Raw genomic sequence first — 17,981 nt, forward strand, 5'->3', positions numbered from 1 at the left:
GACACCACCACCCCCCTTATAAATTAAAAACACTTTTTAATATATTTAACACCATTATAAATGTTTGATGCAAGGCAGGGTTTGAGGTGGATGCTGACAGCTCGCAACCCTCCATGTAATGACCTCCCCCCAGTTTGAGAACCCCTGTAATACACCCATAGGAGAAGTTTGTTCCTCAATCCATATAGTTCGTGGTTGTCGTCTTCTCTCTCTCTCCCCATCAACCTAGCTTGTGTAACTGAATGATACTTGCAGTATTCATTTTCTTTGACAGCTGCTTTCCCTTTGAGATTCTTTCACAGTGCAATTAGCAGAAGTGTCTGAGATAAAAGAGAGGGTTGCTGGCAGGGCATTTGTTATGGGGCTGCACATTTGGAACTTGCTTCTGCTCTTTAACAGACTCCGGGTGATTCAAGCCAATCTCCAGGACATGCTTGAAGGATGATCTTTGCTTTCTGGCATCTAGCCCATAAAAGTTGGGAAATGAAAGAGGTTGCAGGGCATTTGAAGGGGGCTGGTTGTCTTAGGTTTATTACATCTGGTTGTATGTTGGTATGATACGGGATAGTTGGAGTCTGTTTTAAATCTTTTTTTTTGTAAAGGATTTTAATGGGTTCCTAGAGCTTGAAACAGTTTTTTTTTAAAATGTGTAGCAATAACCTAGACAAAATGCCTGTTTTAAGCCTATTAAGTTATATTCTGTGTCATGTGATCTGAGGGTGATGGGTCATGGTTAGAGGTAGATTTGAGACTGGATAGTTTGCAATGGCAGTGATCACCTTTGTAAAAGTTTGCTTGTTTACTCACTAGAGTGAAGAGTAGTTGTATCTTGCCGTGTGTTTGATCTGTGAGTAAACTTAGTTTTAAACCCTCCCCCCCCCGCGCATCTTGGTTGAAGAACTACAGGTAGATTTTTCTGCACAGGCTAATAAAGCTGCTTGACAGTTTTGTGCAGCTGGCCTATAATACTTCAAGAGGGTTTTTTAGTCAGGGTGGAATGGTCCTTACAACATCCTGTGAAGTAAGTGGAAGTGTTCCCATGTTGCATTTAGGCAGAAGGTAGTCTGGACCAAGCAGAGAGAAGTTTTGACTTGCTCATGGTCACAGAGCATGTACAAAGTTTAAAAGCTGGTTTAAAAGAAAATACATACACACAACAACAACAAAACTAGGGATAGAGCTCAGTTACTGGTTCCCAATTCAGTGCTCAGACTGCTAGCTAATGCTGCTTTTATTATTAACTGCAATTGTGCAGGACGACATTAACAAATGACTTTACACTGTAGTTTTGGACAAAGAGACCAGAGAAGCTCTTCAGAATACTTATAATTTGACTAGCGTGCTGGCAGGAGTGGTTCACCGAAGCTCTACAAATCCTAATGATCCAGTATTGTTACAGGTAAGACAAAATAATGCTTAATATTTTATCTGTATCATAGAGTTAATTCTTCTGAAGAGTCTGTTCTCAAACATTTATAACAAAACCAAAAATGCTATATTTTTAATAAGCAGGGATCCCTAATAGAAATCATGCATTTTAGGAAACTCAAGGTCAGGAATTCTCACAAAAAATGTTTTGGTGGCCTTAGCATGCAGCCACCAACTCTTGATGGTGGCTGCTCTGACAATTTTTCTTAAAATACTTAACTTGAGAAAAAACAAATATGCACATATACATGTCCAAATCACAATTTATTTAAGTAGGGTTTTTTGCTGTCTCAATAATAAAAAATAATGTACAATTGTCTCTTCTTTACTGGACATAAACAGAATAGAAACAAAATAAGGTGCTTTGCATGGTCTTCTTTTTTGTTTTGTTTTGTTTTTTTTTTATTCCTTTTTTTAGACTTGCTAGCTAGTACAGACGCTCCCTGGGTTACACCTTGCGTAACTCAAATTTTGCATAAGTCGGAAACGTATACCCAACAGTTACGCAGCCCAAAAAACCCTCCTATTTCTAGCTTACGGAACTTTTCTCGTAAGTGTGAATTTGCGTAAGTTGGGTCTTGCGTAACCTGGGGAGCATCTGTAAGTCTACTGCTGTGAGAAAAGGAGTACTTGTGGCACCTTAGACTAACCAATTTATTTGAGCATAAGCTTTCGTGAGCTGTAGCTGTAGCTCACGAAAGCTTATGCTCAAATAAATTGGTTAGTCTCTAAGGTGCCACAAGTACTCCTTTTCTTTTTGCAAATACAGACTAACACGGCTGTTACTCTGAAACCTGTCTACTGCTGTGAAAACTGATACTTGTATATTTGCTAATATCACTTTAAACAGCAGACTTACTATATAGCTCGGAGGCAGTGAAGAGTGATAACAAATATCACTTTTCATAGCAGACTTACTCAGCCCTAGCACGAGCCGGGCAATAAATTAAGCCCTGGATAGAAAGGTGGGTAGGGAGGCAGTGGGGGCCAAGGGTGATGGAGGGCTGAGGGAAGTGGCAGGGGCCAGGAACATTTAGGGGGTTGGTGAGCCTGCAGCCTGAGCTTGAAGCCCTGCAGCCAGGGGATGGAGCCCCACAGCCAGAGCCTGCCACCCACCACCCCAGGGTGGAAGCCCATGCCCCACTGCCCCTGGGAATGTGGGCAACTCACATCAGCTGCCTGCTCCTCTGGCGTTTGTGGCTCCAGAAAGGAAAAGCCACTTCTTCCCTTCCTCAATCGCTGTTCAGGAGGCTGTGGCTGCAAGAAGAGCCCTTGGTGGCTGCATTTGCGAAATGCTGCTCAAGGTGATCTCCCTGATATATAGAATCAAAGTATTTAAGTTGTATATTTTATTTACTGTCTCAAAGTTTTCTATATCATCATCATCGTAGTATCTAAGTGATGTACAAATGGTTTTAGGACTACTTTTCAGTATTTACTTATGGTAAACTGCTTATTTACTTTTATCTTGTGTGTTCACCTCGCTCTAATTTACAAAAACTATTAACTTAGAAATTGGCAATGTTTACTTCAAGAAATGAGTGAGGGGAGAGTGGGTTCATTTTCTATTATTTTGAAGCAAGTATTAGCTTTTAGGATATCACTCTTGATAGTCTGATATCTCTCTGCTGTCTTGCATATTTCCATCTTTAAATTTTTGTTACAGACCCTTTTAACCCCCCATCTCTTGCGGCACTCTTCATTTGTAGATCTCAAAGCACTTTACAAAGGAGACAGACATCTCTATCCCTTTTCATAGATGGGAGAATGAATGATATAAATACCAATAGACAGTGATTCTCTGGTCAACTTATTTGTGTCTACTCTAACATCAGTCATTAATGAAAGGAAAACTGGCTTTTTCCCACTGAACGGTCTGCAGGTTACTTACAGTGTGTCCATGTTTTCGTTTTGCCATCTGTTCACTGCTGTTTGAAGGCAGAACCAGACCTATCAGACAAGGCAGAATGGGAATGGCTGTACTTTTTTAGACCCTGCCATATATGTTCTGCCACCAGCAGCTTCAGGCAGATCCTATTCATTCTTCTTAAAGCAGTCCTCCCCAGATTGATTTCACTGGTTCACTCTTTATTAACCCAGAGCATTTGGCAATGCTTTTTTTAATCCCTGTAGATTTTCTTTTAGCTGGTGCTGGTCTCCCAGCTGTCACTTCACTGCCATCCTTGTTGTGTTGCAGCTCTCTCTTTCTTTATGGTAGAGAGAAAAGACAGACAAAAGAACAGGATCTGCCTACAATACTGCACTCCTTTGATGGTGTTTAGACAGGGATCTGCAGGGACAAGATTGAGTCACCATTGGAGCCCACCTCTTCTGATCTTAAGGGGACTCTCCACAGGTCAGAGGGCCTGTTAAGGCACTAGGCGACTCAAGCAGCTCATGGGTTTGTCTGGTGTCTAACATAGGAAAGCTTCTCTCAGTATGAAAATTCCCATTTAAAATAGCAGTAAAGTGTTGAGGGTAGCGGCAACCAGCATATTTATATTTTTCCCCACTTCCCTAACTTAGAAATTCTAAGTTAGGTTATGTATTTGGGTGATAACCTTGGCTATGCTATGTAAAGGTTTACAGTCAAATCTCAAATTAGCTACTTTGGGAAGCTGAGTGAGTTGAATGAGTCACTGTCATTTCTCTGCACATAAAAAGGGGAATGGGGGCGTATTTATAGTACAGTTTGTAGGAAAATGTTTTTTCCCTGGGAAAATTTTTGTTGTAAACAGACATTTCCTATGGAAATTTTCCATTTTGACAAAAAAGCCATATTCCTTTGGGGGAAAAGCCTTCATGTTAAAAAACAATTATACTGTTCTTCTTAATATGCATGTCTGCTTACAATATACTATTGCCGTTGTGGATTACATTTTGGAGGTCTCTAAATAGTTATATGGGATTTGTTTAAAAAAAAAATAAAAAAAATTCAGGAGCCCCACTGAAACCCAGTTAAATATAGAGAATCCCTCCACCTCATTGCAAGTTTATTGGCCAAGCTGTGTGGGAGAACTGGGCAACCTATTTCTAAGCAATTTGTATGTGTTTGTGAGCATTCAAATGTACTAATCCAAGATTGTTACCTTGCTTTCATTAATTAAGTAAAGATATGCTAGGTGAATATCCCACATGTATCAATACTATATTGTTTCTGTAATACCATAACTTTATACTTAATGAGATCTAAATGTGATCAAGTCTCAAAATTAACACTGCTTGTTCTTATGACTCATTAAACTGTAGAGAAGTATCCTCTAGGCTGAACACCAAATGTCCATGTTCTACAGTAGAATGCTGTGGGAAGGCTATATAATTGACTTCATTTTATTTCTTCAGAGTATTCAACTTCTGCAGAGATTAACCTACAATGTCAGAGTTTTCCAAGCCAGCACTAACACTGATGAATTGATTTTATTCCTAATGCGTCATATGTAAGTATGTGTCCAATTTTCTTTTTGGGGAGGAAATCTTTAGCTAAACACATTTCTAAACTTTCTTTAATAGCTTCATTAATGTGTTATTTCACAAGCTTTGGATGTAGCATAAATTATGTAGTAATTGCTTCTAAATTACCAGACATTTGTCTCTTTCAAAATGCTATTGTTGCAAAGAATATTCAAAGATGGGGCATTTACTTATGATTTTCAACAGCTGGTAGAGTTTAAGGAGAATTTGAGCTTTTTGAAGAAATAAGTCAAAAAAACTAAAATAGCAGTTAGAACACTTCTGCCTGTCATTTAGACTTATTTCACAATTTGAGCCACCAACTCTACAACAAGCTCTGTGCTGGCAGATCCCTGTGCCTGTGTAGAGCTCTAGTGACTTTAATACATGCACCTGAAGCCCATTGCCGGTTCAGGACCATAGACATGAATGAACTGTCATATGATTGGTTTCACTTTTGTATTGTGGGTAGCTTTTCCATACTGAATATGCATTGCAAGTTTATAAATGTCTTTTTAATACATGACTGTAATTTGGATGGATGTTTATATATAGAAGGAGATTTCATTGAATTCTGAATATATAAATGAAGCTAAATGGCTGTAACCGTTAAATTCTTAAGTCCTGTGGAACTTTTTTAGTCAATCAACAGAAGATGAATTAACGATACCATGTTTGGGACTAATGGCAAATCTTTGTCGACACAATCTCTCTGTTCAAGCTCATATAAAATCTTTGGTAAGAAACTTCTCTGATTATGTATTTTCTCTTCTGGGGATAGAGGAAAGGAAGAGGGTAGTCAGAATCTGATCATTTGAGGACTTAGAGCTCCTTTTCACAGACATCCTGTTTCTCCCCATCCCTCATGCAGTGGTGATTCCAACTTTCCCTCCAGAGCTTGCAGTCCCACTTTATCCCACTGATCGTTTTCCTCAATTTTAATGTGAAGCGCCTACTCTTAGAATCATAGAATATCAGGGTTGGAAGGGACCTCAGGAGGTCAGGCTCTTCTCTGTGCTTTGTCCACACCATTACCACCTAGTTCAGATTGCACGTACTGCTTCCACGCTTTGTTAGTGAAAGATTTAAGTTGAGGTCTGATTCTGACCCACCAGTTGAGATCTTGTGGGAGAAGCTAAATTTTGTCAGTGTAAAAGCATGGCATCTTCTTTATATCTTTAACATTAAAACAGTCTCATGTTACTATTGTAGATGGATTTGGATAACCAGTGTTGATTTTTGGCATAACTTGAATACTTAAGGCTTTTGCCCATCTGAGAAGAAAGCAAAAATCACCCCTGATCTTGGTGTTGGATTCATGCCCTTATTCAGCATCGACACCAGTTTATTCAACAGTAGTGTACTTTCACTGTTATTCCCACCACTACACAAATTAATGTTAAGTGTGGTTTTTAGCTGAGTGATGAATTCACAGCAAAGTTGAAAAACTGTGGCATTTTATCGGGGGGGAAAGACAGATTCCATGCCATTGGAATTAATCCAGGGGGCCAGATTAAAGTGAAAAGGGAAATCCACATCTCAGTTAGCTTCTCTGCAGACTCAAGCAGACATCATCCTGTTGCTTTACATTTGGCTTGTCTTGGTTGTTTTTAGATTTCTCTACTATGATAAAGGCTCCAAACATATTTTTTAGTGAAAGCTGAGAATTTGGAGCATAATTATGTGCCATGAGGTGAAGTCTAGTGCTGCAGAATTAGAGTACACAGGATCCTACTTAAAAGCCTGGGGAGTAGTTAACACCCTTCAAGTTACTCCTGGTTCCTTAGGGCAAACTAAAGCTAAAATTTTCACCAAATAATTCTCACCCTAATTAAGGGAATAAAATGGAAAAGTGAAATGTACCCTCAGCTTTTCCAAACTATTTAGGAGCATACGTAGATATTTCCAGCATGTGGGGAAGTTAATCCTTCCATAGATGTCATTGAAAGTATACCTCCATTGTAACCCTGATATTTATAAAGAAAAAAATATAGCTGAATTAGACAGGAATTGGGTGTCCATTTATGATAGCTATCTTTTATCTATAAAGACATATGTTCATGAAATGGCATTCCATTCATCTTGTAAAATGAGTGAAAATCCTTCCTTCCCTTTTTCTTTACCATTCAAGTTTGACTTAAAATTTCTGTTCTAGAGGATACTTTGCATACTGGTATGTGCCTTAAGTGGAAATCACATTTTGTATATTTCCCATGTAATTCACTGGCCTCTTTCTGGGTATCACCTTAGAATAGTTCTTAGGCTAGATTGAATCCTTGTTTATAAAACATTATTCCAGACAGTTCTATCAATTATATTCTCATCAAAACTGTCAAATGCTAATGAGTTTCTCCTTTTTGCTATAGAATGACGTGAAGGGTTTCTATCGTACCTTGATCAGTTTCTTGGCCCATAGTAGTTTAACTATGGTCGTGTTTGCACTTTCGATATTATCAAGCCTGACTTTAAATGAAGAAGTTGGAGAAAAGGTAAGTAAATATTTCGGAGTCTTGTAACGAAAATCTCACTGAAATTTGTAAACTTTGAGTAAAACTATCGAGTAACCACAATAACTGAGTCGGTTGTTCTGATTGTTTTGACTAGTGGGAGATGATTTGTTGGTGTTGTAGCATAAATAGCTCTCATTTCCTTTTATTAGCTCTTCCATGCCCGAAACATTCATCAGACATTTCAGTTAATATTCAACATTCTTGTAAACGGCGATGGCACACTGACAAGAAAATATTCTGTTGATCTACTCATGGATCTGCTGAAGAACCCCAAAATTGCAGATTATCTCACTAGGTATGACTTTGCTTTGTAAAATTAGCCAGTTGCAGTTTTAGACTCATCTTCAAATAATGATGAAAGAAGCTTAACATCCTGAGTTCCTATTTAAAAAAAAAGGTTTCGGAGTAGCAGCCCTATTAGTCTGTATTCGCAAAAAGAAAAGGAGTACTAGTGGCACCTGAGAGACTAACAAATTTATTTGAGCATAAACTTTTGTGAGCTACAGCATCTGATGAAGTGAGCTGTAGCTCACGAAAACTTATGCTCAAATAAATTTGTTAGTCTCTAAGGTGCCACAAGTACTCCTTTTTATTTAAAAAAAAATGTTTAGATAGAAACATAAAATACAAAAACAAGCTTCAGGAGAAAGTGATTTTTAAACTGTAGCTTAGTCTTTTTGAATATAGCAGTTACGAGATGGAGGATGTTTCCTTTGTCTTTTATTTCTTCCTATTGGCTTTTCATAACTATTTTAGGGATGTGGCTGGAAGAGGGCATTTTAATCCACTGCTGTTCATAAATGTTTAATTGAGTAACTACATCATTGAAGTAAGAGCTTAGTTTACTTTTTCTCATTTATAATCTAGATATGAACACTTCACCTCATGCCTCAATCAAGTATTAGGCCTTCTTCATGGAAGGGATCCTGATTCATCATCAAAGGTATTTTACAGAGAGAGAAACTATGGAATCTAATTTACCAAGCATTTGGCCTAAATCAGGAGCTGCTAACTTCTAATACTGTCTCTAGATACTTTGCGGCCTTAACCAAATCTCTCTCACAGGTATTCAGTCCTGTTAAAATCAGTGGGAGTTGAAGGTGCTCAGTATATTCTGGGATCAGGCAATTAACCTCTGTGTCAATTTCACCGTTCATAAAATGAAATAATTCCTCTTGTTTTGAAGATTAATAGTCATACAGCAACCTGGAAATGTTACAGGTTAAATATTTACAGTTGTACCTTGCATATAATGTAAACTTAGCTATTTTTAAAGGTTTTTGTAAACCTTCCTAGAATGAATTTTACAACATGGCAGACGATAAATGCTAAAACATTTTAATGTGTTGGACATTGAGTCTACTAGTGAACAAAAAGATACATTCTCGATATGTGAAGGTTCCTAGAGATTCGTTATTTGAAATCTCTTTTGTGAATGTGCACATTTTCATCCATTAATATCCTATTATATATACGTGTGCACTGCCAATAGGTTGCTGGGCAATAGTCTTATTGTTTAACATCCAGTGTGCATGGGCAAAGTATTTTTTTGTTTTTTTTTTAATAACCCTTATATCTTGGTCAAATTAGTGCGGTTTCCATCAGACCATTTAAAGGGATATCTACATCTTAGGGAATTTGAACCTGTTACCTTCAAAGAAAAATAATTGCCCTTAAAAGAGAGCAAGCATGCCTAATTTATTTAATAGAATAATATTCTGAGAGAGCTGCAAGCAACCGAGTGATCTTTTGTAATGGATGATTCATTTTTAATGAAAAGGTGGATATTGATTTAAATTAGATTTTTTTATTTTAATAATTTTTTTTAAATGTAATTTCAATTAAATTTGAATTTCACAACCTATTTTAAGGCCTAAACTGGCTAATCTATTAATTTAAATGACTTTAATACTCAAGCAGTACATGTTTGCTGCCAAAATTTTAGATAGCGACAAACTACTGTACTAGTGGAAGTCGCTGACTAAATATCTGGAATTAGAATTAGCTTGAAATCCTAAACCAGCTTTGACAGTGGTGGCTGCTTGTGCAGGTGTGAGAGTATTTTCTTCATTTCGTTTTATTCAGCTAGTTCAATTCAATGAGTAGCTCATTTAAAATTGAGAAACAGACTGGGATCTGAAAAAGCTTGTTTTCTCTTCGAATCTATGAATAAAAATCTGAGAGGATGAGGTCTGCTAGTTCTATAATCTTGAAGGACATTGTGACCAGGAAAAATCAGTTCAATTAACTTTACTACAGCTAATACTTAAGTTTTAATATATCCATTTTAAATGCAAAATATGTTTTGATAAACTTTTTTTCTTATGTATCCAGCACTTTAAGGTAGTTAAAAAAATTATTAGCTTAAATAATTCAATTTAAATTTCTATTCAAGTGCAGCCTGACAAGTCACAAATTGAAGTTAATTTAGTCAATAAGAAATGCATTATTCACCATTTTCTAACATTAACGTAGCTTAAATTAAGAATCTGAATATATGAAATTGTTCAAATGTGTATAGTGCATCTTCTTAGTAGCAAAAAGTACCAAATTTAGTGTAAAAGCTATATTTAGTTGCAAATGTTTTTATGGTTAAATGCCAGTGAAAATCAACTTTTGTTTATAATCTTGTTTTGCATTTGTACTTTAGTTATTTTCCTAATCAGTGACTTAAATCAAGATTTCCTGTTTGCTGTATTAAATCATAATTAAAATCAGTGATTTAAATCACTTTAAATCAATCCACCTTCATGGATATGCTGAGACAACCTCGGCAGTAGATGTCACTGTGCACAATTCTAATAAACAATGTATTTGCTTTATTTGCATGACTAAAATATTTAACTCCTCATGTACTTCTGATTTGTACAGGTCTTGGAATTACTACTTGCTTTTTGTTCAGTGACTGAACTGCGCCATGTTGTGCGTCAGACAATACTGGAGCCATCTGGTGTGCCAGTCTCTGGAAGTACCAGATTCACAGCCCGTTCTAAACCTTCAGAGCCATCTATTGTTTTAGTGCACTGGTTAAACCAGCCATTGGAAGGATCTGAAAACTGTTGTGTTCTAACTTTAGAATTGTTCAAGGAGATATTTGAGGTACCAAGACTGATTTTAGTGGTCACCTTGTATCTGAATTATATGTTATCCAATTCAGAAACACATGCGCCTGTATTTTACCAATCATAAATGGGGTATCACATACATGTTTTTATGTAGAAAGCAAAGTGTGATGATAAACCCTAAGTGTTATTGCTGTAATGTTTCTTTCTAGACTTCTGCATTTTGTAACCCGGTTTTCCACTTAAGAAGGCACTGTCAGTCTAGATCTTATATCTGATATACATTAAAATTGTTACCCAAATGCATAAAGTCTTGCATTTGGTTTTAAAATGTTTAGAATACAAAATTTCATCAAGAAATAATAAACAATTGTAGCTATTTTGAAGGACTTGCAGAAGTGTGGTGGTCTCTGCTGATTGTGTATAGTTAACAAGTCTTTCCTCAATTCTTATGATGCTGGTCAATAGTTTGAAAAGTAAATCTAAAAACAGCATGATCAGTTGGTGGCAGAGCTGGAGAGGCCCCTAGGCTTGGATGCATGAATGTCACTGGGACCAAGGTGAGGAAGTTAGTAGGCTGATCTAGGGATAAGAGTAGGTTGCACATCCTTGATTGGTGGTTTAAATACGGAATCTTTATGTGTTTTGCTGCAGGATGTTACTGATACCGGCAACAGCACTTCAGCTGAACGCTTTGTGGATCTTTTGCTCCCTGTCCTCCTTGATCACCTTCAGTTGCCAGAACAGAATCTGGATGAGCTATTAGCAAAGAAGAAATGTGAAAGAATAGTCAAAGTCATTGAAGTCATGCTAAATATCCTTATGCAAGTTATTCCTGTTGGCTGTATAACATGAGCTCTGTTCTTGTAGGATAGTATCAGTTGCTATTTTTTTAGATATAAAATCGCTTTTTTTTCCCAAAGATATTAAGATGACCTGAAATTAATAGATCTTAATTAAAAGGAAACTTGAAAATTAAATTTTCTTTTTTTCTTGCAGCTTGGAATCTTTTAGGATGAAAAGTACTCTACTAGTTATTGTAACCAGTTGTGAGCTGGAGCCAGTTGGCACCGGTTCGCTGGAACCAGTTGTTAAGCCAGAAGTTGCACCTTAGGCGCCGACTCAGTCTGTGCTCCAGGGCTGGAGCACCCATGGGGAAAATTTGTTGGGTCCAGAGCACCCACCAGCAACTCACCTCCGCTCTGCCTCCGCCCCTGAGTTATGCTCTGCCTCTCTCTGCTTCACCGCCCCCCCGGCTTCCCGCGTTCGCGCAGGAAGCCTGGGAGGGCTGAGAAGCAAGCAGCGGCTTCGCTCTCACGCCCAAGGACAGGAGGTGAGCTGGGGCGGGGGGGCGCGAGGAGGGCTGTCTGGGCTGTAGCAGATAACCCAAGGGGGCGGGGCTGCGCAGGGGAACCGCTTCCCACTGCAGCTCACCTCCGCCACCCTGGGCCTGAGCGCGAAGCCGCCGCCTACTTCTCAGCCCTCCCCGGCTTCCTGTGCAAACAGCTGATTCACGGGAAGCTGGGAGAAGCAGAGCAGGACGGCATATTCAGGGGAGGAGGCAGAGCGGAGGTGAGCTGGGACTGGGGGTGGGGAGCTGCTAGTGGGTGCTGTGCACCCACCAAATTTTCCCCGTGGGTGCCTAAGGTGCCACTTTTGATGTGATCAGTGGGGGGAGCAGTCGCTCCCCCTGCTCCCTCCCTAGCTATGCTGTCCTGCCCCTAGGAGCCAGAGGGACCTGCCGGATGCTTCCTGGGAGCCGCCCCAGTTAAGCACTGCTGGGACTCCCCACCTCGCTCCCCGACAGGTCCTTCTGGCTCTTAGGGGTGGGGCGGAGTGGGCACCCAGTACGGTGGCCCACAAGACCCTCCTGCCTGGTTCCAGGGGCAGTCAGGAGACAGGGCATGAGGGGTGGATGAGGTACGGGTCCCGGGGGGGCCACGACCCCCTCGTGGCGTGAGGAGGGAATCGGTTGTTAAGATTTTGGCAGCTCATCACTGATTGTAACCAATATACAAAGATCACCTTATTTAACATTCAATACAGGTGCCTACAGAAATGTGGCAGGCAGTTGTTTAACAGCACATGGTACCACTACCCACAATTATGACAGAAAATAACCTTTTCTAGTTGAAACTGCAGGGGAAACTTAAGTAGCACATACTTGCTAGGTTGCTTTTGCAAAAAATCCATGGATTTTAGATGATCGGAAAAGAAGGAGGATTATTTTCAGAGTAACAGCCGTGTTAGTCTGTCTTTGCAAAAAGAAAAGGAGTACTTGTGGCACCTTAGAGACTAACCAATTTATTTTAGCATGAGCTTTCGTGAGCTACAGCTCACTTCATTGGATGCATACCGTGGAAACTGCAGTAGACATATACACACAGAGACCATGAAACAATACCCCCTCCCACCCCACTGTCCTGCTGGTAATAGCTTATCTAAAGTGACCACTCTCTTCACAATGTGCATGATAATCAAGGTGGGCCATTTCCAGCACAAATCCAGGTTTTCTCACCCTCCGCCCCCCCGCACACAAACTCACTCTCCTGCTGGTAATAGCCCATCCAAAGTGACCACTCTCTTCACAATGTGTATGATAATCAAGGTGGGCCATTTCCTGCACAAATCCAGGTTTGTGAGAGAACCTGGATTTGTGCAGGAAATGGTCCACCTTGATTATCATACACATTGTGAAGAGAGTGGTCACTTTGGATGGGCTATTACCAGCAGGAGAGTGAGTTTGTGTGCGGGGGGGCGGAGGGTGAGAAAACCTGGATTTGTGCTGGAAATGGCCCAACTTGATGATCACTTTAGATAAGCTATTACCAGCAGGACAGTGGGGTGGGAGGGGGTATTGTTTCATGGTCTCTGTGTATATAATGTCTACTGCAGTTTCCATGGTATGCATCCGATGAAGTGAGCTGTAGCTCACGAAAGCTCATGCTCAAATAAATTGGTTAGTCTCTAAGGTGCCACAAGTACTCCTTTTCTTTTTGCAAGGATTATTTTGTGATTAAGAACCTGCACTGCTGTTTGGGCAGTCTGTGTTCTGTTTCTGACACAGACTTGAGCAAGTCACTTGCTCCCTATCAGTGTCCCATCTATTTAAGAAAAAAAGGGGGGGGGGCTATTATGCTATTTCACATCAGTGTTGAGGATAAAGTAATAACAATGTGGAATGGTCAGTTACTATGAGGAGCACCATAAAGCTTTCAATTCATGCATTTGTCAGTCCTCTTTTGTAAATTTGGAAAGATTACATCTACAGCATTAATGATCCATGTCCTGTGATGGGGGGGAGGGGTATTTTTTTGCATGAGCTCTAAAGTGAAGGGTGCCTTCTTTTCAGTCATCAGTTATTTCCTGTAGCATCTTGGTGTTCTTGGGAGATTCCCATCCAAGAACTGGCCTAGGCAAACTTTGCTTTGCTAGTGATTTGCAGCTTAATATGGTATGAGTTTAGGTTTCTTAAGTGCCAAAAAAAATTGTTTTGTTTTGGAGAGAGAAAAACAAACAAAAGCTTACTCCCTTGTGTCTTTAAGGCGCTTCATTGTAATTGAGAAGTTGTGTTCACTTGTCAAGTGTCTCAAACATTTGATTTTTTTAATCTAATTCAGAAAGCTTTTAGTTTATTATAATGCATAAAAGAATAAATTAGTCTGCATCCTTAACTGAATTTACTGCTTTGTGGAGATGACCCGATGAAAATGCATGTCTCTAAGGCACTGACTGCAAGCAGATGCACATCTCTTATAGAACACCAATTTACGTGCAGTGGGATTGACATTGGCTTTGGGACAAAGGTAGTGGACTCTGAACTGTGGTGAGCATGCTAAAATCAAATTAGTCTAAAACCTAATTTACTCTGAAAATGAGGGTTATAAAGTACCAAAAAAAACTACGCTTCTGTTCAGGCTAATTTTCTTGGCAATAGAGAGCAGCACTGAGAGAGCAGAATGATAGCTTTAGCTGTTCATTGAGTGTCTTTCTTAAATTGTTAGACCTTTTGTAGTTCTTCCAGGCTACATTGGAATTCTGGTTTTATGGAAAAGCTAACCTAATATATACTAGTCCAACCTTAGTTATCAGTTTATATCCTAGGTGCCTTTAATGTTCAAGCCATCCATTCTTTTACATCTTGGGTTTAGACAACTGAACTTCAGAAATCTATTTGAAATTATTTTGGTAGAAACATTGAAAATACATGATTTCAGGGGGACCAAATGGGCTGGAGCATGGGAATGGGATCATCATACGTTTCACCATAATGTCACCAATCTGGATCTATCCCAAATGATTGGTGACCTGGAGTTCTCATTTGTCCTCTGTTAATTGGCTTATATGAAATGAATTTCTTATGTCAGCTTAAAGTTTTACAAATGTGTTCTGTAAAATCCTCCATTGTTGCTATTGGCTTCCTTATCATTGATCGAAGCAGAGAGACCATGGTGTGATGACTGAACTTTCTGCTAGAGATAGTTGGTGCACATTACATGGTAGAATAGGGGAAGCCTGCATTGCTACCACCTGTTTCAGTTCTATTCAATCTCCATGTTTGCCATTGTATCATTAAATTCAAGTCAACCTTTTTTCTAAAAATAAAGCACATACTTTTTCTAAGTAAGTGTAAACTTATTCTCGGTGTATATTTCAGACTTTTCACTCCAATTTTATTTTGTTTAAAGCAAACTTGCTGCTGCTGTCATTTTGAAAACGCTTGATCTTATGAGCAGACTTAAACAGTTGGTGCCTAGTATGGAAGTCAGTTTCTACAAAATTCTTCAGGTAGGCTTTAAATGATTTACAGAGAATCATTAAGAAAGTGAGTATATATTATATCACCCTTGATTTGATTCTGAATGTGTTTCCAGTATAAATCTTAAGTGTCCATAACACATTGAAGAACCTATCCAGGGAGCTGAGATTCCTCATGTTTCTTGTTCAGTCCAAATGGTTTTTTTGTTTGTTTAAAATATTTAGTTTTTGAAGTTTTGAGCCTTTTATTCCAGTGATGTATGTTAAGATATACTTAAATATAGCATTTATGATCAACTACAGCAATAGTATTAGGGTTGAAATTTAAAATGTCCTAAACTCAGAAAATTATTTTGCTTCCTATATCATGTAGCTGGCTCGGATGATTGGTTACTAGGAAATGAAACTTTTCACCTCTTGTCTGAATCCAGTTTAGCTGTTTTGTTCGTATGGTACAATATCAGTCATTACTGACAAGTCAAATGAATAGTATTCAGTACGCTTTCATGTGGACAAGGGTTCACAGTGCAAAAACCATCATAATGCCTGTATTTTGCACCCTTTTTTGCAAATGCAAGGACACTCAACTTCCTTCTAGTTCTCATTGGGTGACCATCTAAAACAAGATTTGTGTAGCTTTCAGGAGGGTGGATGACTTAAGCTATTCTAGGCATGCTTCTGGCATGATCAGGTAAACCTTTTCACCACATGACCCGTCATGTTCAAAGTAAAGCACGTGCTTAATGGATTGCAGGTTTGGGGCATTAGTCTTCCCTCTGCTATCCAGGCCAGATGGGAGGAAGACTAGTATTTAGATACGTCAGATGATTTTACACTCAGGGACAATAATACCACTCACTCGTTACACATTATCTGATCTGAATGCTTCTATTACATAATTCTGTGCAGATAATGTACAGAATCCTGAAAGCAAGTCTTGCAGATTTGTAAAAGGTCATTGCTCTGGTTAACTAAATGGGTTTTCAGAAAATTGCAAGTATGTGTGGATACATAATTTTTTTTTTTTAAATTTTAAAAATTTATATCTATTCACATTGGCTTCGGTCTGTTGCAATATCTGGATTCTTTAGTTGATTATAAATTGACGTAAGTGGTTTCTGCCCAGGATCAACGTTTGATTACACCTTTGGCTTTTGCTTTAACATCAGACCACAGAGAACAAGTACAGGCTGGACTTAGAATACTGTTTGAGGCAGCGCCATTACCAGACTTCCCTGCCATAGTGTGAGTTTCTTGTGTGTGATAAGGGGGTAATAATGTGGTGTCTTTCACTTTCCTTACTTTAGTCTGAGTGACTTGTGTAAAGTCTGTGTTTGAATCTTTTTCATTAGGACTACTAATGTTCCAAATGTTTGAGTAATTGTTACCTTCTTCAAAACATTTTCTCTGCTCTCATAGTTGAACCTTTCTTCTCATCACCCCCAGTGCTGGTCTGTCATGCATGCTGGGCCACATTCACAGTTCTCGGAGAGGTTTAAAGTCCAATAACTCAAACTATCAAAGCTAGAAACAGATGTTGTGCCATTTGAGAGGAGTTGGAAATATCATTTCCAATAGGATATGGCACTTGTTTCTGGATATAGTAGATAATGAGTTATGGAACCTTAAAATACACACAGTGATTGTAGAGAAAATCTGCTATGAGTGAATGATCAGCCTCTGTTTGATTTTTTAGCATTTCTCCTTTTTTATATCTCGAAATACTTCATGCACATATCTAACTGAAGTACCTAATTCAGTATGATAGTACAAGAAGGGTTGATATGTTTTTGAAGTGTAGTGTGTAATTGTTGTAGACGTATAAAATCATTGTCTCCTGCCTTCACATTAACATTCTTTCCAGGTTCTATTGCTTACTTCATTTATCTTGTTATATAGGCTTGGTGAAAGCATTGCAGCAAATAATGCTTACAGACAACAAGAGACAGAGCATGCACCAAAAAAAATCCATGTGCAGTCATCCATTACTAGTGTTATGTCCATGAAGTGCTCTACTTCTTACCCTTCAAATGATGATGCAACAACTTCGAACATTCAAGAGCTTATACAGAAACTTCAGTCTGGACTGGAGGTTAATACTATTTAATATTTCTGGTAGGATAACTACTAACATTCTTAGTATTTACAGAAGGGGTGTAGCACCTGAAACTTTTAGACTGAGTTTACATTTGTCAACGTATACACCGTAAACACCTCACCTGAACTCAATCGTATGCTATTACATTCTCAGGCAGAAGGCCAAATAAAGAGGATCCCTGTTGTGTCCAGAAAGGTCAACAGTCTGGTCTGTCAGACTTTCATAGTTCAGAAACTTTACCCTGAGAGCGTATTGCTTACGTTTACCTAGCTTTCAGACATGGGGACTTAGCAGATGTGTCCCAGAAGATCTAAGCTATAGCAATGATGAGAGAGAGAGGTTTTGTATAGAAAGACACTCCCTGGGGGGCAGATGACATTCTGGCGTATAGGATCAGGGATAATCACCCATCTTTTAGATACTTGTATGTGCCCTCCAAACACGGTAGTATTTTGAGCACCTCCTTATCTTGATATTTGATAGCATCCCTAGGGAAGTCGTTTTACAACAGTGGAAATCTTGCTTCCCTCAGATATAGTGTGCATCGTAAGTTGATGAATAACTTTATTACGCTATCATTCCTTTTATTTGAATTTTCTAAAGCATGTCACCATAGTGTCTAGGCACCAAATGCAGAATTTGTTGCATTAAGTTAACTGTGGTTTCTCCAACACA

General features: G+C 38.8%; 1 protein-coding gene across 3 annotated transcripts in view; it reads left to right on the forward strand.

Annotated features, from left to right (window-relative positions):
- Window positions 1-17,981, forward strand: part of CIP2A (cellular inhibitor of PP2A) — a 35,671-nt gene that overhangs the window by 6,427 nt on the left and 11,263 nt on the right. For 2 of the 3 annotated variants that reach the window (XM_077820944.1, XM_077820933.1), the window contains exons 3-14: window positions 1,287-1,399; window positions 4,771-4,865; window positions 5,520-5,616; window positions 7,245-7,367; window positions 7,538-7,683; window positions 8,256-8,331; window positions 10,260-10,487; window positions 11,105-11,264; window positions 14,135-14,276; window positions 15,139-15,238; window positions 16,335-16,453; window positions 17,108-17,300. In XM_077820944.1, coding sequence (XP_077677070.1) covers window positions 1,287-1,399; window positions 4,771-4,865; window positions 5,520-5,616; window positions 7,245-7,367; window positions 7,538-7,683; window positions 8,256-8,331; window positions 10,260-10,487; window positions 11,105-11,264; window positions 14,135-14,276; window positions 15,139-15,238; window positions 16,335-16,453; window positions 17,108-17,300 — 1,592 coding nt within the window. Of the gene's footprint in view, window positions 1-1,286; window positions 1,400-4,770; window positions 4,866-5,500; window positions 5,617-7,244; window positions 7,368-7,537; window positions 7,684-8,255; window positions 8,332-10,259; window positions 10,488-11,104; window positions 11,265-14,134; window positions 14,277-15,138; window positions 15,239-16,334; window positions 16,454-17,107; window positions 17,301-17,981 lie in introns of those variants that run through there. The other variant, XM_077820951.1, reaches the window with a different exon arrangement.

Source organism: Eretmochelys imbricata, chromosome 1 (genome assembly GCF_965152235.1).
Source record: "Eretmochelys imbricata isolate rEreImb1 chromosome 1, rEreImb1.hap1, whole genome shotgun sequence".
Classification (NCBI taxonomy): Eukaryota; Metazoa; Chordata; order Testudines; family Cheloniidae; genus Eretmochelys; species Eretmochelys imbricata.